This window comes from Pituophis catenifer, unplaced genomic scaffold, assembly GCF_029215685.1.
Source record: "Pituophis catenifer annectens isolate HBS135680 unplaced genomic scaffold, rPitCat1.0.hap2 SCAF_1, whole genome shotgun sequence".
Classification (NCBI taxonomy): Eukaryota; Metazoa; Chordata; class Lepidosauria; order Squamata; family Colubridae; genus Pituophis; species Pituophis catenifer.
Genome location: NW_027256881.1, coordinates 282,651,907 through 282,679,884, shown reverse-complemented (window position 1 = coordinate 282,679,884; position 27,978 = coordinate 282,651,907). Strand labels below are relative to the sequence as shown.

General features: G+C 36.9%; 1 protein-coding gene across 1 annotated transcript; it reads right to left on the bottom strand.

Annotated features, from left to right (window-relative positions):
* Positions 1 to 328: 328 nt before the first annotated feature.
* Positions 329 to 27,904, bottom strand: LOC139307935 (cytosolic phospholipase A2 zeta-like). Its single transcript, XM_070931295.1, has 20 exons — positions 27,794 to 27,904; positions 25,639 to 25,711; positions 23,256 to 23,392; positions 22,160 to 22,285; positions 20,517 to 20,557; positions 19,282 to 19,324; positions 18,400 to 18,466; positions 16,556 to 16,725; positions 16,361 to 16,474; positions 15,981 to 16,018; positions 14,310 to 14,445; positions 13,976 to 14,112; positions 11,701 to 11,923; positions 10,637 to 10,751; positions 10,157 to 10,294; positions 8,643 to 8,750; positions 6,907 to 7,101; positions 6,437 to 6,603; positions 4,426 to 4,612; positions 329 to 567 (listed from the first exon to the last, which is right to left on the bottom strand). The coding sequence occupies exons 1-20, from the start codon at positions 27,902 to 27,904 to the stop codon at positions 329 to 331; spliced, it is 2,565 nt and encodes an 854-aa protein (XP_070787396.1).
* Positions 27,905 to 27,978: the final 74 nt, after the last annotated feature.

Below are 27,978 nucleotides of genomic sequence, written 5' to 3'. Positions count from 1 at the left end.
TGAACATGGGAAGCTCAGGAAACCAGAAACTTTTTCATTAGAGTTTAACTCCCAATTCATTAAAAAACAAGACTCCATAGATCACACGAGTAAAAAAATATCTTAAATGAACTTCTAGAAGATTTTTAAACAAACTATGGTTAACAAATTCACTTGTACATCTACCCAGTAATTAACTGCAGCTGACATAATATGTCTCTGGATTTTCTTCAATATATAAAAGCACTCTTTATTCCAATGGAATAAATAAATCTGCAATTTCCATAAAAGGATATTTTTTAAAGTTTGTTAGGCCTTCTTCAATCTTCCATAAAGAACTAAAATTCATTCACAGTAAGTATTCAAAGAAGCACTTAGGTCCTGCTTTTTGTTTTCGTTTGCTTAAACCCAGTTTTAACGCTTTCAAAATAGCATCCATGTTGTTGAGGACATTATAGCAATTCAATTGTACTAGTCTGTCAAATTCATCAGATGTGTAGGTAAAGTTGAATGTCCTGTATGGTGAATCTTTTCCTTCGATTTGAAAATCAGCAAAAGTCTTTTCCTCTTCTGATTCACGTTCTATCCCTGTAAATAATGGAGGGAAGAATATATACTCTGTGAGCATTAAATGTTAGCTTTGCTCTGAGACGGGGATACTATCAGTGCTTAGATCTATCATTCAATGCACAACCATGTTTAATCCAAGTGGAACAAGACAATGATGTGCCTGATTAAAGCACAGTACAAGTACATTTCGTTTATAAAAAAAACCCTGTGAAAAATCTCTTTAACATCATTATTTGTAAGGAAGCAATTCCCCCATGTCCCATACGTGGTTCTGCTTTATAGAACAAATTTGTTCACAATGTTAAAAGATATATGGGATAGATTCTTTATAACGTGCAAATACTGGTACTTTTAGAGCATCCTTTCATCACCTCAATTCCCCAAATATTGAACTACCATTTTCATTTCCAATCAGCATAGTGAAGATGGGATCATGGGGGCTACACTCCAATATCAATTGAACATCAAAGATTGGAAGATGTTGCTTTGCTTTGCAACATCTCATTAATTAACTAAAAAAGGTAAAAGTTTCCCTCTTCTGTTGTGTCCAACACAATGAAGCGGTGCTCATCTCTGATTCATAGCGGAGGGAACCAGCATCATCCAAAGACACTTTCATGATCATGTGGCCAGCATGACTATATGACAGTGATGGCTAACCTTTTTGCTATCAGGTGCGAGGAGGGGGGAACGGGGGAGGGTTGCATGCGTGTGTGGCCACACCCATAATTCTATGCGCCCCAACCCCGTGCGCACAAACCCCCCCCACTCCCCGCACTCCTGGCACGCAATGGCCCAGTAGGCCCATTTTTCTTTCTCACCTGGCTCCAGGGCCTCTCTAGGAGTCTGGGGAGGGCGAAAACGGCCTTCCCCATCCCCCTGGAGGTTCTCCGGAGGCTGAAAACAGCCCGTTTCCCTACTTCTGATGGGCCCAGAAGACCCGAAAATCAGCTGGCAGAGCTGAGCTCGCGTGCCCACTGATACGCCATAGGTTCGCCATCATGGCTATATGATATACCATCTCATTAATTAACAGCTGAAATATTAAATCCATAATCAACATATAGGGGATTGTTATGAGAGCCTTATTTATATATATATATATATATGTATTCTGATGTTTTCGCTGTAGTTGTTTGGCGAGAAATTTGGCTAGGTTTTGTAGAGGTGAACACATCTGACTACCAAACCAAATTAACTAACCTATTCCAAGACTCCACATACAAACCCCTAAACACAGATCCCACCACCTACCTGGAAAAAACCACTAGATCCAAAATAAAAGCCTCCCCCATCAGCGAAGAGATCCAGCAAAGAATCATTCCCAGAGAGAAATCATCCAGATGCCCTAAGCTCTATGGTCTCCCCAAGATACACAAAGAAGGAACCCCACTTAGACCCATAGTCAGCTCCATAGGTTCACCTCTACAAAACCTAGCCAAATTTCTCGCCAAACAACTACAGCCCTATGCAGAATCCATCACCTCACACGTAAAAAACTCATTCCAGTTCATAGAGATCATAAAGAAACAAAACTTACAGCCCAGCGACCTACTCGTGAGCTTCGATGTCATATCCCTCTTCACCCAAGTGCCAATCAAAGAAGCCTTGACAGCTATCCAAAACAAATATAACCCCCACAAGCACATCCTAGATCTGACCAACCACTGCCTATCCAACACATACTTCATCTATAATGGACAAAAATACAAACAAATAGAAGGAGCACCCATGGGATCACCCCTCTCACCTGTCATTGCAAACCTCTACATGGAACACTTTGAAACCCAAGCTCTAGAAAACTCTGATCACAAACTCAAACTCTGGCTCAGATACATAGACGACACCTTCATAATCTGGCCACACGGGAAAGAAAAACTGGACAACTTCCTCACACACCTCAATAGCCTACACCCCAAAATACAGTTCACCATGGAAACAGAAGCTAATAACCAACTTCCCTTCCTGGATGTCTTAGTCTACAAGAAATCCAATGGCTCCCTAGGACACACCATCTACCAGAAGAAAACACACACAAACTGCTATCTGCACGCACTCTCACACCACCACTCAGCACAGATCAATTCCGTAGCCAAGACACTCATCTCCAGAACAAAACGCTTAGCTGACGAACAACACCTAAAAACCGAACTACACACTCTCACTAATATACTAACATCCAACGGATTCCAAAGAGATAAGATCACCAACCTAATCCAAAAAGAAACCCCCACTAAAATCCAAGAGAACAAGAAAATGGCAAAGCCCTCCTCCCATACATAAAAGGCACCACAGACAGAATCAGCAAGATCCTCCACAAACACAACATCAAGACAGCATTCTGCACAAACCAAAAAATATCCACCATCCTAAGAAACCCCAAAGACAAAATTGAGTTAGAAAATCAAAGAATATATGAAATCTCATGCACCGCCTGCCCCACCACATACATCGGACAAACCAACAGAAGAATAAATCCACGCATTGAAGAACACAAGAACTCAGTCAGAAAAGAGGAACCAACTTCTTCCCTGGTCCAACACCTTAAAGCCACAGGACATGATATTGACTTTAAAAAGACCAGAACTATCGCCAAAACTGAACACTTTAACAACAGAATAATCAGAGAAGCCATCGAGATAGAAAAATGCCCACACAGCATGAATAAACGAGATGATACCTCCCGCCTACCAGCCATTTGGAAACCCGCCCTCATTGACAAACGAGTCCCTAACACAAAGAATGACACCAGACCCACACTCACGAAAACCACACAGGATGTCACCACCACACATCCACGCAAAAAGCAAACCCACACCGATGAGGCACGACCAGAAACCAGAAGCCAGACCACAGCTGCATCATTAGCCACTTTAAACCCCTCCAATCCATACATGAAGCAAACTGACACCCACCAGGAAGATGTGGCATGACCACGAATGCGAAGCCAAACAACAGCAACGCAGCTCACCAGCTCAAATCCCCCTGCAACTCAGACTAACCCAAGCACAGCCAACCCCCATCCAATCAGAGCACAGCCAAACCCCCAACCAATCAGAGCACACCTCCACCTAATCAGAACACAGCCAAGCTCCCACCCAATCAGTTCACACCCCCAGTGGCGGTTAAAAGGAAAAAACAGCTGTGATCACACATCACTCCTAGAAGCACGAAACCGAAAACACCAGCCTGAAGATGACGAATGAGACTTCATCGAAACATCGCCAAGACACTTCCAATTTTACGCGGGAGAAAACCCAAATAACCAAAGACCTACATACATACATACATACATACATACATACATACATACATATTAACATCAGCTGCCTGCAATTACTGCAAGTTCAAATCTCACCAGGCTCAAGGTTGACTCAGCCTTCCATCCTTTCTAAGGTAGGTAAAATGAGGACCCAGATTGTGGGGGCAATAAACTGACTTTGTATAAAATATACAAAAGTATGAAGGCTATTGCTTAACGCATTGTAAGCCGCCCTGAATCTCCGGAGAAGGGCGGCATATAAATCAAATTAAAAAAAAAGATTTAATAAGATTTAATAACACACATTTGTGTGTGTTTGTAAAATTAGTCTTATTACATAAGAATAATCTTCTACTTGGATTTGATTTGCAAATTTGCAACTTTATAAAAGAATACTGTGATGATACCCAGTTTATTTCTTCATCCAAACAGAGAGCTTTTGAAGTTTTGTACAACAAATTTATGACAAAATCAATGTCAAAATATTCAACCAAACCAACGTTCTGCTATAATTTACAGCAAGATACATTACATTACATTACATCAATTTTATTGATTAGCCCTTGGGCCATATCAAAGTGCAAAGATACATTAAAAATTTAAAAATTTCATACCTGGCATTTTGTATTTACGGAATGTATCATTAACCAGTGGGAAGTGAAGGACGATGGGAGCCTTTGGGTTCTCAGCATCCATAAACAGGTAACATTCCTTAGGACTTTCTTCATCTTCTTTATTAAAAATTATTTGTGGAAAAGGGATGTCTCGTTCTCTACAGTATTTTTCAGTTAACTCCAAGATCTGTAGTCATGCGGTTTTTAAATAATTATTAAAGTCTTTTTAAAATCTGCAATGTTCTTAATAAGTTTCATTAAACCATATATTCCTACAAAGTATACTGAACCAGCTATGTACATGTCCAGTGCTACAAAGATACTTTATGCATCTTACTAGGCAGGAAGAATGGCTAAATTGTGAAACTAGACTTCAATGTCTTGAACACCTCTGGATCTTAACAGAATTTAATTTAAGTTGGAAGCCATTTAATAGATGGATTTCTACCACATTCAAAATTTGGGTTGCTCTCTAGAAGTCTTAATATCTTGGTTTTATGAGACTCCTTAATTTAGAAAATTAATTAAAAGTATATTATAAATATTATTATTAAAAAATTAAATTAGTACAATGGACGTAATTTATCATCCACTATTCCTGATACTTGTATTATGATTACAGTTTAATAGTAATTTTCAGGTTTTTAAAACAATAAAAATACTCATCCTTTCCCTCCAGTATAATATACTTTTAATCACTCCATGAAATACTGAAAAATACCCTTATATCTTGGATTTATTCACCTAATGCTACTCTTTTCTCTTATAAATAGCATTTTTTTTTCCTATTTATATATTTTTCTTGCGGTGTTCAATTAAGATTTTTTTGAAAAAATAAGTGCAACTCAAAAAGTTTATATCTATATATCTATATCTATATCTATATCTATATCTATATATCTATATATATATATCTATCTATCTATCTGTGTGTGTGTGTGTGTGTGTGTGTGTGTGTGTGTGTGTTTTCTGAGGTTTTCGCGGGTGTTTGTATGTAGGTCTTTGGTTATTCGGGTTTTCTCCCGCGTAAAATTGGAGGTGTTTTGACTTCATTGAAACGTTGCCAAGACACCTCCAATTTTACGTGGGAGAAAACCCGAATAACCAAAGACCTACACACACACACACACACACACACTTCCAACGGGCGGGCCTGGGTTGATTCTAAACTGATTTTGTAGCTTTTTAAATTCTTAAATCTTGAATTTTAATTTGTATTCCCACGTTTAACCTTATTTATTGGATATTCTGATTTAATTTGTCTTTTAACCTGAGTCCTTCGGGAGAAGGGCGGCATACAAATCCAATAAATAAATATATATATTTAGTCTCCCAATAGACAGCAAAATGCTGGTTTGATGTCTGATAAAGCCTAGAAACTAGGGATTTCACTGAACTATGGCTGTATAAAGATCTTGATTTACGTAGGAAAAAACCTGGCTGAGAGAAAAATATATATATACACACACATACACACATAGTCCTTGACATGACCACAACTGAGCTTAAAATTTCTGTTGTTAAATGAGAGTTTTGCTGTGAATTTTGCCCATTTTACAACCTTTCTTGCCTCAATTGTTAAATGAATCACTGTTGATAAGCTAGTAACTTGGTTGTTAAGTGAATCTGGCTTCCCCGTTGACTCTGCTTGTCAGAAGGTTGCAAAAGGTGATCACATGACCTTGGGATACAGCAACAGTCATAAATATGAACTAGTTGCCAAGCATCTGAATTTTTATCACATGATCATGAGGATGCTGGAGAGGTCATAACTGTGAAAAATGGTCATAAGTCACTTTTTTCAGTGCCGTTGTAACTTTGAACAATCATTAAATGACTGTTGTAAGTCGAGGGCTACATGTACTAACTTTAACACAACTTAACATACATATAAAGTAAAATTAGTAACTTGAAGGAAGCTGGACCTTGAGATGAAACACCTTGGTATGGATGGAAATTTCACAGAGAGACCAGAGCAAAGAAAAATTCCCTTTGTACTTGTGTATCTTACCTCAAATGGTGCTTCCCAAGAATAATTAAATGAGAAAATCACGTCAACATCTCTTTCTGGCTGAATTAGCAATGGAAAGGGAGAATTGATAGAAAAACCACCGTCTACTAAGTAAAGATTGTCTTCCATTGGAGTCAACATGTTAGGAAAAGCATCTAAGTGTGTTTCTGGAGTGGAGAAAAAGCAATATACTTCAGTCTTATCAATGAAATGGGACAAAAACTACAACTTTCTATGTAATCTAAAATATTTTGGAACTGAATGAAAGTTATTTATATTCGGATGGCGTAACTGGCTAAATTTTATATCTAATTATCTCATTAATAAGATGATTTGCCTAATGTGCATGTATTACATATTTAATTTGAAAACCTTGTGTTATTCAGATTGCTCTCTTCCTCCCATTTATTCACAAATATACCCAAAACATAATTTTTACACCACAAATCTATGGAGGCTTCCAAAATTACCTTTTGAGATAACAAACTTTTTGAGACTGATATAATCTCTGTGGAGGTATAAACCTTGCATGAAATTAAATGTTTCACCAGCAGTTACACGAGACTTGAAGAAGTCCTGGAAAATCTGTAGTAAGGGTCCACCTGGTATAACCAGACGTGTCTTCAACCTCATAGGATCCCGGAAATGAGATCGTCGACTGTCATCTGCAATCACGGACAATACCAAATATGGTTAAACAGTTCAAATCTACTTATTGCATCTACCCTATGAGAGATTAATAATTAATCAAGTATTTCAACTATTATGAACACTAGGTTCATTTTTTGGTCCTTTATACTGATTTTGGTGAGCAAATCATTTTCTGATCTCATCTGGACTTGAAAGTTTAGCAGATCCACTAAGCTTAGATCTGATTCTAAGAAGAATCAAAGCTAAAGGCTACTCTGGGATATAAAATCCATATTATTGAATATCTTACTAAAATGTATTAATTTATTATTAACACGTGTATTTATTGTTACAAAAAACAATATATTCTTATTGTTGAATAAGATACATTCCTCGTAGTACTGAGAAAGCTGATAGAAAAGCAACATATATACTGAACTAATATGAGGATTTTTATGAGGGACTGCAACAACTGGATTTTAGCTGCATCATCCACATAAGTAGGGATCGGCAATTTCTGGGTTTGATCCTGACCGGCTCAAGATTGACTCAGTCTTCCATCCTTCCAAGATTGGTAAAATGGGGAACCCAGATTGTTGGGGGCAATAGGCTGATTCTATAAACTGCTTAGAGAGGGCTGAAAATACTGTGAAGCTAAGTGCTATTGTTATTGCCATTGTCATCCACATAAGCAGGGATCAGCAATTTCTGGGTTTAGGTAGGCAATACCTTTCCCCAAGCAGCTTAAGAGTTGGAACCAAATTTTAAACATTCCCCCCAACACACATACACACTTTGACCAATTGTAAAAAAAAAAAAAAAAAGGAGTAAAAGTCCTCTGAGAGGTAAAATGGGAGAAAAACATGACCCAAAATTATAACCCCAAAATTCAAGAAAGAAAAGTTCTCCTCAGAAATAGTGAAGAATAAATAATGAATATGTCAGCTTTCAGCTGTGTATTGGGTAGCATGGGTGGGGGTGGGGATTTAGAGGTAAAAGGGTAGAAGGAGGAGCCGTTTTTCAAGAATTATATTAAATAAAGAGAAACAAAATTAACAGTTTCACCTAGTGATTAAGCCATCAGGCTAGAATTCAGGAGAATTCCTCAATAGTCCTGCCTTAGGCATGAAAACCAGCTGGGTAACTTTGGGCCAGTCAATGTAGCTCAACCCAACTCACCTCATAGGGTTATTGTTGTGAGGTAAATAGGAGAAGGAAGGAGTATTAGGTATGTTCTTGAGTTATTATTATGTTGAATTATTTATAAAAATAATAAAGGTGGGATAAGAAATAAACAAACAATTGTTAGAAAACAAACATGGGAGCAATTATTTAGAGCAGCAGTTCTGTTCTTCTCAAAATCATAAGCCCAGAACTGCTTAGGTGGGAGCAAGTTCCATTTGGATTACTTGACAGAAAGGAAGGGCTAGCTATTTCATAGGTATATGCCTCCACTCTGCTTGGATCATTCACATAAGCCCATGTAACATAAGTCATAGTTATGAAAAAGTTCACACACCAAAAAATAAAATCTAGCATTACAGTATTAATTAGTATGTAAATTGACCTTATTTACCAATTACTTTGACTACATCTCCCAATGTTTCCAGAAAGCTGAATCCTGAGCCAACTACCTTCAGACAGACATCGTCCAAACTAGCAGCAAAGGCACTTCCCCACATCCCTGTAGAGTACACAAAACAGTGTTTGAACCTAGGCATGTTGTAAGTGGTGCTGTGAACTAGACTTTGATTTAATGTATCCTATGTCCTTCTGTAGCTTCAAGAGTTAGCATGCAAGGTTATTTCAAAGGAACAGAGATAAACTAACAAAAAGATTATAATACATTGTGCTTTCAGTAATTGACTGTAAAGATACTTTTAATGGCTGACACTGGATGTAACTAGCTGCTTGGTTACTTTAAAAGATTATGTATATTAGTGTACCATGTTTACACTTCAAAAATAAATACAGATTACACTTTCTGTCTAAAATATGCTGTATTATTTCAATTAAGAGATAGCAAAAAGTCTGCCAGTAGCTATTATTATTAACAGTGAAACATTCAAGCTTTAAAAAAGTGATATAAAAATTTGTTTCAATCTGAGATTTACCTCTGACAGCTGTATAATTTTATAACCCTTCCTCAATTTCATTCTCCAAATGTTGGAATTACAACTCTCATCAGCTTCACATATTGGATTTTATTTTCTTTAATAAAGGACAGTTTTAAAATCAAATAAGAAATACTTTGTGCAAGTTTCACTAGTGCTTGAGATGAAACTTCTGCTTCAAAGAAATTGTTTTTATTCTCAAACATAGCATCTATTTGCTATTCTGGCCTTTAGAAACATGTGGCTATTGTGCTGTTATAAAACAATGTGGAAATGTGAAAAATAATTTCCAGTTTGTTTAAATTTAGCAGGATGATGAAGAATCATTTATAATAGCTGGTGAAGTGCTAAAAGTATTCAGAGGCTATAGTTAGAATGAGTTCAGCCTTCAGATTTTAATATCATGTTTCCACACACTATATAACCCATAGTTTATTTTAACTATGGCTTATTTATAAGATGAAATAAAATAAACCACATCATGACTTAATGCTGTGTATGAACCTAGCTCAGAACTAAAAAATATCATTTAGGGATAAACGAAGAAGGGATACAGAATGTCAATTGGTCAAGGATATGCTAGATATATTGACAAGTATTTCTAAGGCTAAGCCTCAGAGAACGTTAATCTTTCAATTTTAGAGCTAAGAGAGACACTTCCTGCCAACTCTCAAAAAGAATTATGAATTCACCCACCTATAAAAGATCAACATACAGTATAATATCATCAGATATGCAGATAAGACTATATTGTCAGAGGATTTTTTGTTATAATGCCCATAATAAAATAAGTTTAATAGCAAGTAAATCTGTATCATTGACAATATGATCTGGAAAGATTTTTTTTTCAATTTGAAGTTTGATCTAATCCTGGAAAAAATTATTCAATAAAACTCCTCTGAGCCAGAAGTAAAGCTTTATAAGAAAGCTTTATGAATATATTTGCCTTTGGATTAGTAAACTCTGAAATACGTACCCTGCAAATAGCAGATCCTGGGCTCAGGATGCTTCTTAATCAGCCGTCCCATGAAAAACTCACTATCAAAATCTTCTGTTCGAATAAAAGCACCATATTTGCGGAATCCAACTTCATATGGTGTGAACTCACACCATTCTAAAAAGAAAAACACCAGCATACTGAAAACATTAAGCAAAATCATCATGTTCCCATTCAAGCCAAAAATAAAAATTATACAGCAAGGCCCCTTTGCAATATTGTGCAACTGCTACAAAACTGCTAATTCTAAAGACATCCTAGAACAGGGGTGTCAAACTCATGTCGTCATAGCAGCGTCACATGACATATCGTGACTTTTTCCCCCTTCGCTAAACCGGGCATGGGAGTGGCCAACGCATGACGCATCGGGCCCACGGGCCGTGCGTTTGACAGCTCTGTCCTAGAAGATAAAATCTGCCCCAGATTTTATAAGAAAGAAATACACCTGCCTTATTATACCTGCAAAGTCATCACCACGAACATTGGGCCTCACATTTACAGCTGCGTAGATTGGGTAGGGATTCTGCCCATATTTCACCGCTTCCTGCTGATCAGACAATTTTGACTGGTCTTCCTAAACAAAAGAAATGAATCACATGATATATCATTTTTGCAGTGAAGTTAGAGCTCATGCCTTATGCATACATATTAGACACCTACGTTCTCAATAAGAGAACAAGTTACACCCAATATGTTCCTACTGATTAGATGGCTATTGTCAGGCATAAAAGATCAGGTCCAGGCATGAAGATCCAATTAAAGTGATTTATTGCTCATAATAGTGCCTCTGCACAGGACTCTTCTCAACTAATGGTGAGCACTTGTTTGGATTTAGATAGAAAGCCACAGTTCTCTATTAATATTCCTTTAGATCAGTAATTCTCAACCTGTGGGTCAGGACCCCTTTGGGGGTCAAATGACCCTTTCACAGGGGTCGCCTAAGACCATCGGAAAACACATATTTTCAATGGTTTTAGGAATAATTTTATTGTTGGGGGTCACCACAACATGAGGAACTGTATTAAAGGGTCACAGCATTAGGAAGGTTGGGAACCACTGCTTTAGATAGAAAAAGTATCTGGAGAGTTAGCAATGGCTTTGCAATATTCTCTACATTTATAAGTAAAGCAGCAAAATGTGTTTAATGAAAATCTTCAGCTTTTCAACAGGCAGTGCTCAAAGAGGAAGCCTTGTTCCATCTGTCTTGTTCTATCCTTTTTGGGCATGTAGAGACAAAGTCTTGCCTCAAAAAAAGAAACACAGTCCAAGGCAAAAGCTGTTTTTCCCCCCCTATTCATGTTCTATATCCTGCCTTCAATCATCTAAACATTCAACTCAGAATTGGACTGATACTTGAGATTAGTGTTTTTAAAATAAGCAATTACTAGATTCTCTGTTTGTTTTAGGATTTCAAGGAGAAAAGAGTATTAGTATGGTTCAAGCAGGAACAAATCTGAAGGAATTTAAAACACTAAGGCTTCTAAGAAGGTAAATAATAAAGATTCCAAATTTATAAGTCTCACCTTCTGTTGCAGGAAGTACTCAATAATAAGGCCCCACAGATCGGTGAAAGATACCTTCCGCCCAGCATTTTCCATAGCATTCAGTTCCTGGAAATAGTACTTCATATGCTCTGAGGAAAAAGCTGCTACTTTACTGCTGGATATTTTATCCTGGGCATTGCTGATTGGATGCTTGAGATCTTTCTGTGACCATTCGTGGTCCTGATACAATACTGATAAACACCTACAAAAATTTTGATGACAAATTCAATACAACAACATTGAGCTTAGCTATTCAATAGATAAAAATAGAAATCCTGGAGGGATACAAATGCCTTTTAAAAAAACAAAAACTCCTGAAGAGTAATGTCCAAGCTGAAAGGCTACTCCTAAGATTCTTAAGAGGAAATAAAATTAATCCAGGCAACTATTTTAACTTTTTGTTGGTATACCTATATTTGCTTTGTTTACCACTGAGCTTCTGAAAAATATCTGTGACTCCATTTTTACTATACAAACATACTATATACAGACATGCCAGGTCTGATTGACATTAAGGGGTGATTTTTGTTGTTGTTGTTTTTATTTGGATCTTTAGTATTAGATGGGTACATTCTGAAACAGTGCAGGAAAATGATTTAAGTGTAACTGAAAACCTGTTTCCCAAGTCCAAAATTTCTCATAAGAAGGGGAAAAAATCCCCATGTCTTATTGTCCCAAAGGTGCTTTTTCAAGAGGCAACTGGACTTTCTGTTTTTTCTTTGAAGACATTTCACTTCTCATCCAGGAAACTTCTTCAGCTCTGACTGGATGGTGGGGAATGGAAGGATTTATACTCCTTGCAGACAACTGGTCATTTGCATTCTTTAGAGCATTGTTGAGGCCACCTGGAGGCCTATTTGTGTTGTCGGGGTCACCTGAGTAGTTCAAATGGCTGTGGAGCCTTCTTGTTGAAGATTTTGTTGTGGACTGGAGATAGAGGATGTTTTTCAACAGTTCCAAGAAGGCTCCACAAGGCTATTCAGGTTACTGTGTTCAACAAGGCTACTCAACTTGATGTTAAGTATTGTTGCCCAACTAGGCTACACATTCACACTCAATACTCACATACACTCTCAATACAGGTGATCAGACTGTCTTAGAGTAGGCTGAGAAGCAGACTCAGAGCGTCCCCTGCTCCAACAAGAGTCATCTCGAACTTCAGGGGTCTGAGTTTATTCCAGTTTTCTCTTTATACTCAGCTTGTTTACTCTGAATCCATGTGCATGGTACATATTGCCCCTGTCTTGTCAGGAACTTCACATTCTTACTCCCTGTTCCATGACTCCATGAAAAGTGCAATCCACTATATTCCTATGCCTACTGATGTTCTACCTGGTATCACCAACAATAAATCATTCATACACACACTCAGTATCTTTCTTTATCAGGAGAACACACATTCCAGCAACTTTTTCAGTGAGTTCATGAAAAGGCTAATTATGGTTGTATTACCAGCCCTCTATATTCATAACTTATATTATATTTGTGATATATTCATAACATACAAAATATGTAAGAGGTGACAGCAGCAGCAGGGCAGCAGCACCAGAGGGTGTGGGTGGGGCAGAGCAGCAGTCCTCCAAATCAGTCACAGATTCTCATGTGGCCCTTTGGGAAAATTAATTCCCCATCCCTGATTCATACCATTTATGGGCTGTCCCAGTCATGCCATCTGACATGATAAATATGGGCACCATATTATCTGTCATACCATTGGCCTCCAAAATGAGAAAATAAATATAGGAGAATCATTGGAAGATAACCAAATTTTGAAAAATCTGCTTTTTCAAAAGATCTCATATTATTTATTAGATTTTTATACCGCCCCCTCTCCCGAAGGACTCGGGGCGGTGAACAGCCAAAATTAAAAACATACAATATAAACAATTAAAATACGTTTAAAACAGAATTAAATCTAAAATGGCTCCCCAATTTAAAACGCCTTACCCATACCCCTATAAATAAGACGAAGGGTTACAAACATAAAAACAAAGAAAATTAATAACTTTTCCACACCCAAGGAGAGGCAGATGGTGCATATAAAGGCACAGAATTGTGCAGTCCAAAAGAGCATATCTCAACAATAGTCAGACAAGAAAAGGAATATTATTATTGTAAGAATCTAAGTTTTGGGCTAATTATGTACTTGTTCAAGCAGTAGGTTGAAACATGATTTTAGCAAATGCTCCAAAGATCAAAACAATATATTGTTATTATAGTTTCAATATAAGAAATACCTACCATAGATACATACCATGTAGAACCAGAAATTCCAGAAAGATATGTAATAGAATCCAGAAGATTTAGCTGCTGAAGACCAAGCAAACTTCCATAAAATGATGACAGTGCTCTTACCCCTCCCCCAGATCCCAGGACTGCTACAACAGGTACCTTAAGAAAAAAGGAGAGGGGAGAAAGCTCAAATTATTATATAAAACTCAATGAAGACACCTCTTATTAATATAGTATGATAGATCTTTGAAGAATTTTTACGAAAGGTAGTATTTTTGAGAGCTAGTGTCTCACTTAAACTGTATCTAATAATAAATCAGTATACATATTTCACTAATTCTGATTAAGTGACATACCTCATTGTTACTGAGGTCCTCTCCCAATTTGAGTATGCTGTTTAGTCCCTTAGATACGATTTTCTTTCTTTTTTCCAAAAATTCTCGCTCTTCTTTACAAAGATCAAAACCAAGACGGACATCAAGATCCTTGGTGCTAGTTTAGAGAGTAGTGGTAAAAAGAGGCAATGAAATGAGAATGTCTATTTTAAGAGTTTTATACTCCATGCAGTAACACTGGAGAAAGATCTCTCAATTATTTCTCAATTCAGGAAATGGGAAAGTTATAAATAAAGATCCCTGTTCCTAAATCCAGCTGATATACAATAGTGAACTGAATCAAGCAATAGTCTGACTTTATACACTCCAATCCTCTATTGTGTCAGACCAAATGAAATCATATTAACTTTTTTAGTTTATTAATAAAAGAACAACAACAAATACTCCAAGTTAACAGTAACTATTGCAATGTGTTACAGTGTATCATTCTAACTTTAATTATTTGGGACTGAATCAGGGGTGAAATCCAGCAGGTTCTGACAGGTTCTGGAGAACCGGTAGCCGAAATTTTGAGCAGTTCGGAAAACTGGTAGCGGAAGGTTTGAGTAGTTCGGAGAACCGGCAAATACTACCTCTGGCTGGTCCCAGAGTGGGGTGGGAATGGAGATTTTGCAATATCCTTCCCCTGGAGTGGGGAGGGAATGGAGATTTTGTAGTATCCTTCCCCTGCCACACCCACCAAGCCACACCACGCCCACCAAGCCAGGCCCACAGAACGGGTAGTAAAAAAATTTGGATTTCACCACAGGACTGAATCATGAACAAAACTATTAGAAATAAGATTTCATTTTGGATAAGATTCTTAAGCAGCAAAAATACATGTAAGTAACAAAATGGGAAATCCCACTTTGTGGATTATCAGAAGCCAAAAAGCCCAAAGGTCTTGTTTAAAAATCCTAAAACTAAATCATGACTATGTTCAAAAAGCAGAAAAAAACAAAGTGAAAAGCATATACATGGGACATCAGAAAGAGAGAGAATGAAAAGAGGGAGAAAGCGCCTTGGTGGCGCAGTGGACTAAAGTGCTGTTAAGTAGCATTTAGCTGCCAGCTGCCTGCAATTACTGCAAGTTCAAATCTCACCAGGCTCAAGGTTGACTCAGCCTTCCATCCTTTCGAGGTAGGTAAAATGAGGACCCGGATTGTGGGGGCAATAAGCTGACTTTGTATAAAAAAGAACACCGCTTGGGGGGGCCGAAAGCCCTACTAAGCAGGTATATACAAAATTATGAAGGCTATTGCTTAATGCATTGTAAGCCGCCCTGAGTCTCTGGAAAAGGGCGGCATATAAATCGAACTAATAAATAAATAAATAAATAAATAAATAAATAAATAAATAAATAAATATTTGTCTATTGATCTATCTATTGATCTATCAAAAAATCTACCTGACAAGCAAAGAAGTGACATTGGGAAATTTTGTTGCAAAATCTTTAGTGTTCAGTTAAATACAAATGCATATATATTTTAATAATAATAATTTAAATGTAAAGGTTGCTTGGCTCCTAGCAACTTTTCTTTGCTTTACAGCTGTAATTCCCCCCCAAAAAAATTGAAAATGAAGTCAAAGAAATGTCCAAGGAAAGTTTGTAAATACAAGCCAGCACCCATCTGCAAAGAAGGATTCACTCACATTTCTTCAGTTTTCACTTTTAGATCCACACTTAGTCCCTAAAAGGAAAGACAAGAGATTCTGAAAGAGGTTACAAGGGGGTGGGGGGAAACCTCACTGATTCAGTAATTAATTTTACAAAAGGTTTTGTTGACCTAGCTTTTCCCCAGGAGCTGGGACCAATAGACTTATGTGTGCTTTATGATGTTAGATATTTTTTTTAAAAAAAATAATAAGCTTTTTATTGATTTTGTCTGTTCACTGTGTCTTTTTTCCTGTTCACCATCCAGAATATATTGGTTAAGGAACGAAGTCACATAAATTTGATAAATGGATAAATGAATGAATTGCTGTCCAGGTGGTGGAATCTATGAAATATATTATAATAGAAAAAATGTTACCTTTCCAAGTGGTACAGTTATATCAACTTCCTTTCCCAGAGGTAGAAAATTCAGTGGAATAGTCCCTGATCCAAGAACAGTACTGTGTTCTTCCAATTCAGGACTCACTCCATCCTGAAAACAGAGACAGCATATTTCATATGGAAAGCATATTTGTAAGCATCCTAAAAACTGAATGTGCAGTCTGTTCCTCACCTGAAGGACTGTAATAGTTCTTTCCAGCTCCACACTCAATTCTGAGCACATCTGTTTGCCTATGTGAAAGACAAGTGGGATCCCACAGGACTGATCGGAGTTTGGCTTGCATGGCTCACTTAACCGTTTCTCATAAGATCCAGGAAGTGAAAGCCTGAACTGACTGCTTTCTAAAATGACAGTAAAAATTTAGAATTGAGGGGGGAACAGGATTGTCAGACTCCAAAAACAAGAAAGACATGCAACATTTCTTTTGAGTAGTTTTCTTTATTGTCCCCCATATATAGACATAAATCTTGCCAAACTAAAGCAACTACTTGCATCATTAAAGATATACTCTAAAAACATTTAGGGAGGAGATATCTTGCCCTCTTTCTCTCAACCAAACTCTCTCAATCTAAATGCAATCCCTCTCTCCAGTCTGAGAATCCAGACTATATTCCACCACAAGGATAGACTATAAACAGGAGGGAATCCAAAGAAGGAAGAGCAAAACGGCACACTGTTATTGTATATTGTATAACTGATCTTAATCTCTGCTTAGTTGATCATAGAATCATAGATGTATGAGTGGAAAATGACTTTGGAGATCATTTAGTCAAACATTCTGCCCTATGTCTACATTAATTAATATGCATCCCTGACACATCTCGGTTTGGTTTAAATGTTTCCACTAAAAGTGGAATAGGTGTGCTATTACTTGAGGCAGCATTTTCAGCTGGGATTCAACAAGAGGTGGCTAGGAGTTTTATGAGACTGTAATTGCTGAAAAAAACCCATTTTTTAAACTTTACATACTGTGCAATGTTAGCACTCACAACATTGGGAATTTTTACAAGACACAACTTGGCTGCTGGCCTGCCACTTTGCTGTTCTTCTAATTGTAAAATATTTTTTACATTCTACAGTAGGTTAAGAAGTAAATTGTATTATGAAGTATTCATTTTTTTTTTTTTGCAATTTCTATTCAGGGTTCCCTGCAACCTGAATATTATTTCAAATAATATTCCTTCAGGATAAAAAGATTGAGAAAGGCTTCCTGAGGCATTCTGTTACATTATACAGAACATTAATTCATAAAATACATAACTGACAACTTATGAATTAAAATGTTCATTGTGTTTGAAATAAAGAAATATCATTTAAATTCAATTAAAGCTAGAAGCTAATTCTGTTAACTAACTTTTCTGTCTAAGAATATTATAATCAAGAAAAAATAGAATCACACTTGTAAATTTTAAGGTTTTCTCTCAAATAAATGGATTAACATCTCTCTTCCATGTTTATATAGCATTTCATTAATTCCTAAATGGTGGACCGGAGGGAATACATCAATTGGAAAGGAAAATAAATTCTCAAAGAAGACCACACATCCATGCAAAGTAAAATAGAAAAATAAAATCATCTCTATCTTACAGATTGGGGGAGAAGCAACATGATGGAAATTTTAGGGAAGAAATTCATCCAGACTCGCCCAGTTACATCATACATATAAACAGAAGAAGCCCATTGAAACAAACATAACTTTGATTCAAAAGAAAATTTCACATATCCTCAAAACTAACTGAGCACAAGTTGTTTTCTCTTTCTTACACATACTTCTAATTTTCATTCATTCACATCTCTGCTTTCTTTTAGTCTGAGAAAACTCCACGTAACCAATAAAATTATACTTCATTTGATCTGATTCCACTGTTCTTTTTTAGAATCACCACACTTGAATTTCCCTTCATTTAAAGTCCTGCACCTGTATTAATTCACTGAGTTCCTAGATACAAGCAGAGTAATGAATTATTTATCAGAAAATTATGAGGAAAGAAAAAAATATAACAAAACAGAGCTACCTTGTTCTCTCATCTTTGTATTTTGATCATTGTTAATTCTCCCTTGCAAGTAAAGGCAAGGATAAGCCTATGTGGAAAGAAATAATTAGGAATGAATATTGGTTTTGGAAACTGGATCTCCATTCGATTAAGTTCTAGAATAATTAATGCAGAAAAAATAGTTTGAATTGTCATGTTTGGGAATGTAAAGTAAGTGTGTTTTTCCATTGGCTAGCTAATTAATTATATTTAAAGGTCACTGGAAATAATGTTTACTGTTCTCATGTTTTTTGCACTTCAAAAAAAAATAGCTATCAGGCACAGGTAACACAATGCAAAGTTTTGCATTTGGAAAAAGCCTACTAAAATAACATTCACTTCAGAGAAAAGGATATTTACCTCTGTGTCTGTATGAAATATAATTCAGTTACTTGGAAAATTCATTTATAGAGCAATGGTTTTCATCTTATGTTTTGTGGCAGTTGAGTCTGTTGAGAAGCTTAATGAGGATGCCATTCTAAGAGAACTGACTATTCAAATAAATCATGCCCCAAAGGTTTTTTTAAAAAAATTAGCACAGATGTTTTACAGAACAGACAAATCAATCTAGAAGAGGTTATGTGGAGATATAAAAGAACTGGAGAGGATTTTTGTAATCAATTTACTATTCTGTTATGCTTTATTAAAATTACAGGTTTTCCTTTGTTGATGACAATAAATACTCTTACTATGAGTTTTATACATTTCAGAGTGCTTGACAAAAGATTTTAATAGCTGCAGCAGATGAAGAATGCTTTGAATTTGAGAAATACTCTACTGTCAAGACTACAAGCCCTAACTTTATAATGCCACAATAAATGATAATTATAAAGTAGACACTACTCCAATTTATTAGAGACTTACCACCAGGACCCCGTTTGTGATAATTTCACCAGGAGGATCAGAACTATGAATATAAAAGTATTACCATGAACAGCAAGAAAATATTTTACATGAATTATTCTGTTACTTTTTAGCTCTTTAATTTATATCAGAGGTGGTATTCAGCAGGTTCTGACCAGTTCTGGAGAACCGGTAGTGGAAATTTTGAGTAGTTTGGAGAACCGGTAAATACCACCTCTGGCTGGCCCTGCCCTATCTATTCTCTGCCTCCCAAATCCCAGCTGATCTGGAGGAAATGGGGATTTTGCAGTATCCTTCCCCTGGAGTGGGGAGGAAATGGAGATTTTACAGTATCCTTCCCCTGCCCACCAAGCCATGCCACGCCTACAGAACCAGTAGTAAAAAAAGATTGAATCCCACCACTGTTTAAGATTATGAGAGTTGTTTCCCATGAATGATAACTCCATTAAGTTCCAGCCAGGATACATGAGAGACACTGTAGTCCAAAATTCTAGTCTTTAATTTCCTACAGATGTTTTGCCATTAACATTTTTTTTTAAAAAAAATGCAAATACTGCATATTGAGGATCAGCAGAAGTGAAACCTTAAGATTATTTTCTATGAATGGATCAATCATCTATTTATTTATCCTCCAGAAAAAATAACATGGGGTGGGGAGAGACTCACAAGTCTCAATAGCAATCCTATGCCATTTACAAGCAATTAAGATCCTGCTTATTTTTGCTTCTGAAGAAGAAAGAACTGTAATTTTTTTTTCATCCTTTTCACAAAGTTTTATCTGCACAGGCAACATCAAGGTATTGTTAATAAGCATTTGTGTCCTATTGTTTTACTTTGGCAAACACTGATTTTTTTTTTTTAATTAAGCCTGTACAGATCAGTCAGGATTTGCTTCACCAATTTGTTTTGGCAAAGATCAAAATAAAGCAAATTTATTTCAACAAGGTACTTTGGTTTGATATCAGGAACTTCTTCTGCACAGAAACTGTTCCTATCCAATAAAGTAACACATCTGCCTTTCCGTTTACAAGTGTGGCATCACTTCACAATTCTATTTTATAAAGATTGTGTGCTTAAACACCTTTCAGGGAGGAGGGGAACTACAGGAGACTTGAAAAACCTCAAAATTAATTAGTCCTATTAATATTTTAGATGCAAGGCATAAATGAATTTATTAGAGCACTTCCCAATTTAGAACCCTAGACTGCATGACTAGAAAATACAACAGTCCTTACCTTTTTTCCATAAAAAATTCTACATCCAATTCTTCCTTATCCTGGAGATAAATAGATATTATATTAATATACTAAATAATGATGATGATGATGATGATGATGATGATATTATGGATGAAACATGTAACAGTGATACCCATTGTTATCGGGGCACTTCGTATCATGTCCAAGAATTTTACAAAACACATCAAGAAATTGCAGCTTCCTGCAATAACACCAGTGGAACTGCAAAAAATTGTGCTACTTGGAACATTGTATATTTTAAGAAGGTACTTGGTTGATACCTAGGATGCTGGCAGCAACCTGTATCAACCATTAGCACCAGTCAATGGTATTTGTGATGCATTTTTGAATGTTCAGTTGACTGAGTTTCATGTTTAATGACTAAAGTAAATAATAATAATAATAATAATAATAATAATAATAATAATAATAATAACAACAACAACAACAATAACAACAACAACAACAACCCCTCCGAGGAGCTCTACCTTGTCGTGGTGGAGGGGCTTGTGTACTCTAGTGATCCTAAGGGCTATGCTGAACAGGTGCAACCCTTAGGTGAAGGGCCAGACAAAATTTGCTCCACAACCCATTCAAACATGGTGAATACGAAAAAAATGAAATTTATGCCTGCTGAACCGTCGCCCAGATTAACAAGGGTTCCGTTGGATGCTATGGCTCCTGGGCATTCTACGCAAAATGAGTTACAGGGCTCAGCTCCCTCTGCTAGGCAACCAGGGCATGGAGCTGACAAGCTACTGGAAGAAAAACCCAAAAAGCGAAAAATCTGGACTAGGGAAGAAAACACCTCTATTATGGAAGCTTACTATCAGTCTGAGCCAGCAAAACATGGATAGCAATACCCAAAGGGCTACCTCGCTATTTAGAAATTCTAAATTTACTGGACTTGAACATTTTGACTCTACAAAAAAACCACCCTACTCGGAACAGCTTACATCCTCCGACGATACCTTAACAGTTCCTAGGCCCTTGGTTAGGACTTGAGCTGCTGAGCTATTAACCAGCCTCAAAGGCTGTGATCTCACCAAAGATTAACAACAACAACAACAACAACAACAACAACAACAACAACAATAATACATTAGACTAAAGAACTAGATATAATTCTGAATATATTTGCATAATTTTCATAGGCTGCTCTGATCCAAACATTAAAATAAATTTGATAAAATAAGGTTTCAGTAAAAAAATTCTAGCAGAAGTTTCATTTGTCTGCCAAATATATTATGCAACATCAATTGCAAAGTTAATAAAAAGTGCAAATAAACTTCACATAGTAAGGAAGATGTTGTTTCCAGTTTTACATTCCTTGAAAATTAAGTCAACCCAAAAGCTACCAATAATAGAGAGTTTAGGGGGGAAAATTGTAGGCAGGGCCCCACAATTTCCAAATAGTGCAAATGAACATCCAAATTGAGGGATCCCATTTGGTCCTCCAAGCATCAAAATTCATTAAAAAATTATATTATTCAACTATAAATTGCTCCCTGCAACAGGAGGAAGACAGCTAATGTGATGATTAAAATATTCATTAGTCATGGCCAATGTTAAGTATTCAGAAGCAAAATCAAGTTTAAACCTGACTTTTTAATGCACTGAGCAACCAAAAAAACCCTAACCTCTTTTAGCTTGAAAGTGTTTTTCAGTGAATGGCCGACCTGAATCCCTGTAACATCAAACACGACGGAAGTAAGCTCATCACTTATAAGAACATCTTCATCAAACAGAGTCAGTTCAAGAGTGTTCTAAAAAAAAGAAAAGAAACAGGGGGCAAAAGGTAACAAGTAGATAAATAATGTTGTGCATTAAGGACAGGACAGTATGATGCTCCAGGGAGAAAAAAAATAAAATGTGTTGAGTTTCAAAAATATACAAATTACAGGTTTTACATACTCCGTTATAGATTTGGGCTTTTTAATAGAACATGTTTTAATATGCCATCCCACTCCACAGGTACAGAATTTGATAAGTAGGAGTGGATAAAAATAAGAAAACAAATCATAATTGTTTTAATTTCTGCATTATAGGTTATATTTAGAAGTAGGCAAGCTTTCCTATGTTAAATGTATGGCAAGCTGATTATCTGCAATAGGGTACAATATGTTTAAAAAGGTGAACTAGGCAAATCGTCCTTTGCAAAATGTTTTGTTTTTTCTGGTTTGTAGCAAAAATTAAAGTCTTAAGTTAATTGATTCTATCATGACAGTCTATAATGCTATCAGAATGTGAACCTAAATAACTTTTCTGTTAATTTTTTTTCTAAAAGACACAATATGCTATAAATTCTTCTCCCTTGTTTAGGTGATTTTGCACTTATGTAAGGTGGTTTTGCACTTGAACTTAGATGAAAGTTGAAATCATTAGGCCAATAAGAGATGGTGAAACAGTGTGGGTAACACAGGATTTATTTTTGCTGTGATAAATACGCCAAATTCTGATTCTGATTCTTTCTTCTGCTTTTTAGAGTAGCCCTGATCTATTAGGACTATCTGACTTAGTTATAATGGCTCATGACATGCAACAAGAGTAATTTTGTAGCAGAAAAATGAATGTGAGAAAAAGTCACAAGAGATCAAAGCCAGCGGAGTGTATTGGAGGCTACCGATATGTTCTATTTTCTATTCTATCATTTTCTGTTAGGCCTTTTTTTGGTTTCCATAAATATAAGTTTTTCCCTTCTACTTATTGTTCCATTTCAACAGTGGAATCCTTTACTTTGATTGCGTCGTGTATCCTGTACTGAAAAGTTTCATTCCATTCTGGATCACTGGAGTTGTCAATAACTTGAGTTCGGTAAATAACAGGTGATGCAGTTGGCAGATGCAATTCCACATAACAGTCAGCTTTGGACACTAAATGAAAAGGACAGATATGGACAGGAATGTTAAATTAGGAAAGTCATCTATCTTTACATTTGGTCCTTCCTAATTTGTACAGGCCAGCCTAAAAGGATAGTTGAAAACTGATAACTCTTCAAATCCCCATGTTAAATAACTTGCAGTCACATTCTATTTGCGAATGATGTTTAAGTAGATGGTGATTCAATTTTCATTAATTTCTATATAACACTTGTCTGGATTTTGTTCAATTTAGACTAAAGCTTAGTTTTGGAATCCTGTAAGATTATCTTTTCCTGGAATTAGAAAAGGAGAGAACTCTACTTCTCTTTTACTTCTAGTGGACCTTTCAAAAGTTTTGAATCCAATCAATTACAGTATCTTGTTTTCCTCTTCAGCTGTATTCTACTGATAATAGAAAATAATTCTCTGTCAGGCCTGGAAGCCATCTTTTGCATTAGGCCTTCAGACCTGCCAGGTTTACTACTGTGGGAAACAGGGAGGGGGGATTGTATGGAGCCAGGGTGCTGTATAGTCATAATAACATTCCTTTCTCAGAAAGTCAAGGACAAATTGCCCTGCACTTGGAAGACTGGACCTGGGAGGCATCACCAGTTGGGACGATGTTTGATTGGACCATGTGATGGACTTGTGGGTGTTGGGCAAGGATTTGAACTTTTCTTTAGGTGGGGAAAACCTGGAAATTTTTAGATTCGGGTTTTCCCAAATGTGCCAATATGACATCTCTAATAAATTGGAACTTTGAGGAACTTCAAGCGTCAGAGTTTTCTTTTGTTGGGGGTGTTACTTGGAACCCTGGCATTCTCCTTAATTAAGCATTGGTTATATTAATTTTATTTATTCACTTATAATTGTAGGTCCCTGTTTTGCTACTGCTTTTCACTAGTATTAAACTTCTTTTTATGGTTTCTGTATATTCTAAGCCACAGTGAATAACTTCTTAATTGGTAGAATGGAAAAATTGAGTATTTTCTTAAATGTTTAAAATATATTCTTTGAAATTCTCATGTTTAGTAGTCAAATACAAGTACTGTCTCATACTGTGACTCTATTGTTACAGGAAAAAAAATTCTATTTCTTATTTATTCACCATGGCTTATACTGAGCATCAGTAGGGCATAATTAAGTAATCAAACTTATATAAAGCACATTTGCATTTTTTTCTCTTTTTACCTGTTCACTTTATTCTGTATTTAGGTACATTTTTGCAGTATTTAAATATCAGATTATTTTTACAGGAAAAGCATAGCTTAAAAAAAAAGTTTTTAAAAAGAATACAATGTGTGAACATCCTAAAAGAAAAGGAACACCATAGCCAGCCCCTCATCATCACTAGGGGGGGGGAAATTCTCTGTATAAGGGACAGGACTACAAGAAAGAGTTATGACCTAGCTTTTTGAAAGTTAAAGATAAAAGATAGCTTTGAGCCAGGCTGACTCTTGGTGATTACACCACATTCATGTTCTAGTCTAAGTCTAGGGGAGAATAACCATGCTTATTCCTGTATATGGTATCCAACATGCTTCATGTTCAACCAATTCTCAGATTACAAATGCTTCCCTATTCCTATACTACACTTCAGATCATATGCCAAAAGAAAGCAGGTATAAAAAGGTAAAGGTAAAGATTCCCCTCGCACGTATGTGCTAGTCATTCCTGACTCTAGGGATGATGCTCATCTCCATTTCAAAGCCAAAGAGCCAGCGCTGTCCGAAGACGTCTCCATGGTCATGTGGCTGGCATGACTAAATGCCAAAGGCGCACAGAACACTGTATAAACAGAGAGCCAGTTTGGTTGTAGTGGTTAAGGCATCAAGCTAGAAACTTGGAGACTGTGAGTTCTAATCCTGCCTTAGCCACAAAGCCAGCTGTGTGATCTTGGGCCACTAACTTTCTCTCAGTCTTTGGAAGTAGGCAGTGGCGAACCACTTTTGAATACTTTGCCAAGACCACTGCAGACAATTGCCAGGAAATTAAAAACTGATTCAAAGACACAGACACACAGACACACACACAGACGGCAAACATAGTATACCTCTTAATCCTTCTTAAAAAGCTTTGCCTTTTCCTGAGGTCACACAACAGCTGTGAAATCCATGGAACGTTCTTATCCCTCACTATTCGCTATGACTAGGACTACTGATTTAAGGAACTGTCCATCCCTGATCACAGTTGGTTTTCTATCAAATATATTATAAAGGTGCATCCAAATGAGAAACTAAACGTCTCCAGATACTTACATAAATCTGTTCCTTTAATGTTCCTGGCTCTGAGGACTTTTACAGTGAGATTGTAATAAGGGTGCTTTTCACGCTGCAAAAATAATTCGTCCAAATATTAACATGCAAGAGCTGCTATATCTGGTAACCTTAATTATCTTACTGACCTCTCTGTAGAAAATAACACACATGGATGGATTCCCAATATCAATCCCCTGCTATTTTTACCTAACACCATCCAAAGTTTAAACACATGCTGAACAGAAATAGATCAAGTGAGTACATATCCTTCAAGGGTTTCTAAAATCCACTTATTTAAATTCTCAGGCAAGGACATTTATATGGCATATTGCAATAGTCATGAACATTGCTTGGATTTATTCATGGCCATGCATTCATAATTTACTTTCCTGTCAGTAAGTAAGAAGTATTTTACTTCTTTCAAGAATTTGCTTAAGCAGGTAGAAATCCTTCCAAATTTAAGTAATCTCTTCCACCCTCATAAAAATAAGTATAGTTGGACCACACTGATATCAGGATGGGAGACTTTGAAGCTAGACAGGAACATTGAAAAAGTCAATGGCAAACCACTCCTATATTGCTGTTAAGAAAACTTTAAGGATATTTCCATTCATACAATCATTGAAAGTCAATCTTAACCTAAGGGATACTTTGCCATTTATATACTGTTTAGTTACAATGAAAGTTATGATTACTCAATCATTTTATCGAAATAATACTGAACACTACCAGATACGGTAGATGGAAATGTAACACGTTCCTGGGAGAGATCTGAAAAAAGATAAGCCTCCTTACCCCCACTTCATGTCTCAATTTCATTCCCTTCATTGGGAATAACAAATACACCAGGGGCCCCTTTCCCAGCCATCCACTGAGAAGAATGGCAGTGATACTGGCCAAACTGGCAGGCCAGCAGCAACTTATGATGGAATCTGCCTTAAAAACTATTGGCTAGTAGTAGCTTTCATTGAAGTCAGCATTTTAAAAAAGGAAATTTGTACTGAACATTGTGAATTATGAAGGATTATGAAGCTGCCCAATTTATCTAACAAAAACTGTGCGGGACATGTAAGGAAATATTCAAAATACACGGGCTGTAAATTATGAACAAGTGGAGGCTGTAGAAGAGTCAAAGTCAGGTTGGGACATGCTGACTTCAACAGCAGTCATTATGCAACTTGTATCAGATGTAATTCATCAGGAGTATTTCTAAATTCTGAAGATGTAACCTTTAGATGTAAAGATTACACCTTTAGAACGTCTTTAGAAGCAAACAATTAAAACCTGAGGAACTAAAGAAGCAGCCGATCTCCTCTGAGTGAAGAGTCTCTGGCTGCGTTCCCGTAACTCGCTCGCCTAAAATGGGGAGTGGGATCAGCCCAATTTCTTCAAGGCTCAACCTTCGGCAAAGGTAAAAAGGGAGTTCGCGCAAAGAGCGAAGCCAAAACGAGACCGGCTGCGTTATGATCCACACTCCCGGTTTTTTTTTTTGTTTTTTTTTTAAAAAGCCTTTGCTTGCTCCTAAAGGCTTATTGCCTTTCTCTCAAGTTACCTCAGGTTTTCCTCGTCCTTCAACTTAAAAAAAAGCGAAGGAGGGGGGGGTGGAGGAAGGAAAGAAGGAAAGGAAGGAAAGAAGGAAAGGAAGGAGAAGAAAGAAAGAAGGAAAGGAAGGAGAGGAAAGAAGGAAGGAATGAAAGAAAGAAGGAAAGAAGGAAAGGAAGCAGAAGAAGGAAAGAAGGAAAGGAAGGAGAGGAAGGAAAGAAGGAAAGGAAGGGAGGGAGGGAGGGAGGGAGGGAGGAAGAAAAGAAAGGAAAGAAAGGAAAGAAAGAAAGGAAAGAAAGAAAGGAAAGAAAGAAAGGAAAAAAGGAAGAGAAGGAAGGAAGAAAGGAAGGAAGAAAGAAAGAAAGAAAGAAAGAAAGAAAGAAAGAAAGAAAGAAAGAAAGAAAGAAAGAAAGAAAGAAAGAAAGAAAGAAAGAAAGAAAGAAAGAAAGAAAGAAAGAAAGAAAGAAAGAAAGAAAGAAAGAAAGAAAGAAAGAAAGAAAGAAAGAAAGAAAGAAAGAAAGAAAGAAAGAACTGACGCGGCTGCCAATTCCTTAAGGCCGTGCGCGGACTTCTGCTTGGGAAAGGCTGCCCGTCGCATCACAGCCCACATTACCCGCCAGTGATAGAGGCCAGTTTCTTTCCTTTCCTTCCCTTCGAGGAGGGCTGCGGCCACGAGGGGCAACATTCGGGGCGGCAGCCGGCCCAGCAGCGTTTGGCGGAACATGACGAGACTTGGCTCGCCTCCGTCTTCGGGACCTGGCGGTTCTCGATCTACTTCGCGGCCAAGGACTCCAGGCG

Bases quoted from the DNA above. Each gene is read 5' to 3' on its own strand.
- LOC139307935 (XM_070931295.1), bottom strand. From the start codon at position 27,904: ATGTTCCGCCAAACGCTGCTGGGCCGGCTGCCGCCCCGAATGTTGCCC. The intron at 23,393-25,638 runs GTAAGTATCTGG...CTTTTCATTTAG, and splicing joins CATTAAAGGAACAGATTTAT to TGTCCAAAGCTGACTGTTAT. The intron at 568-4,425 runs GTATGAAATTTT...CATTATTTACAG, and splicing joins CCGTAAATACAAAATGCCAG to GGATAGAACGTGAATCAGAA.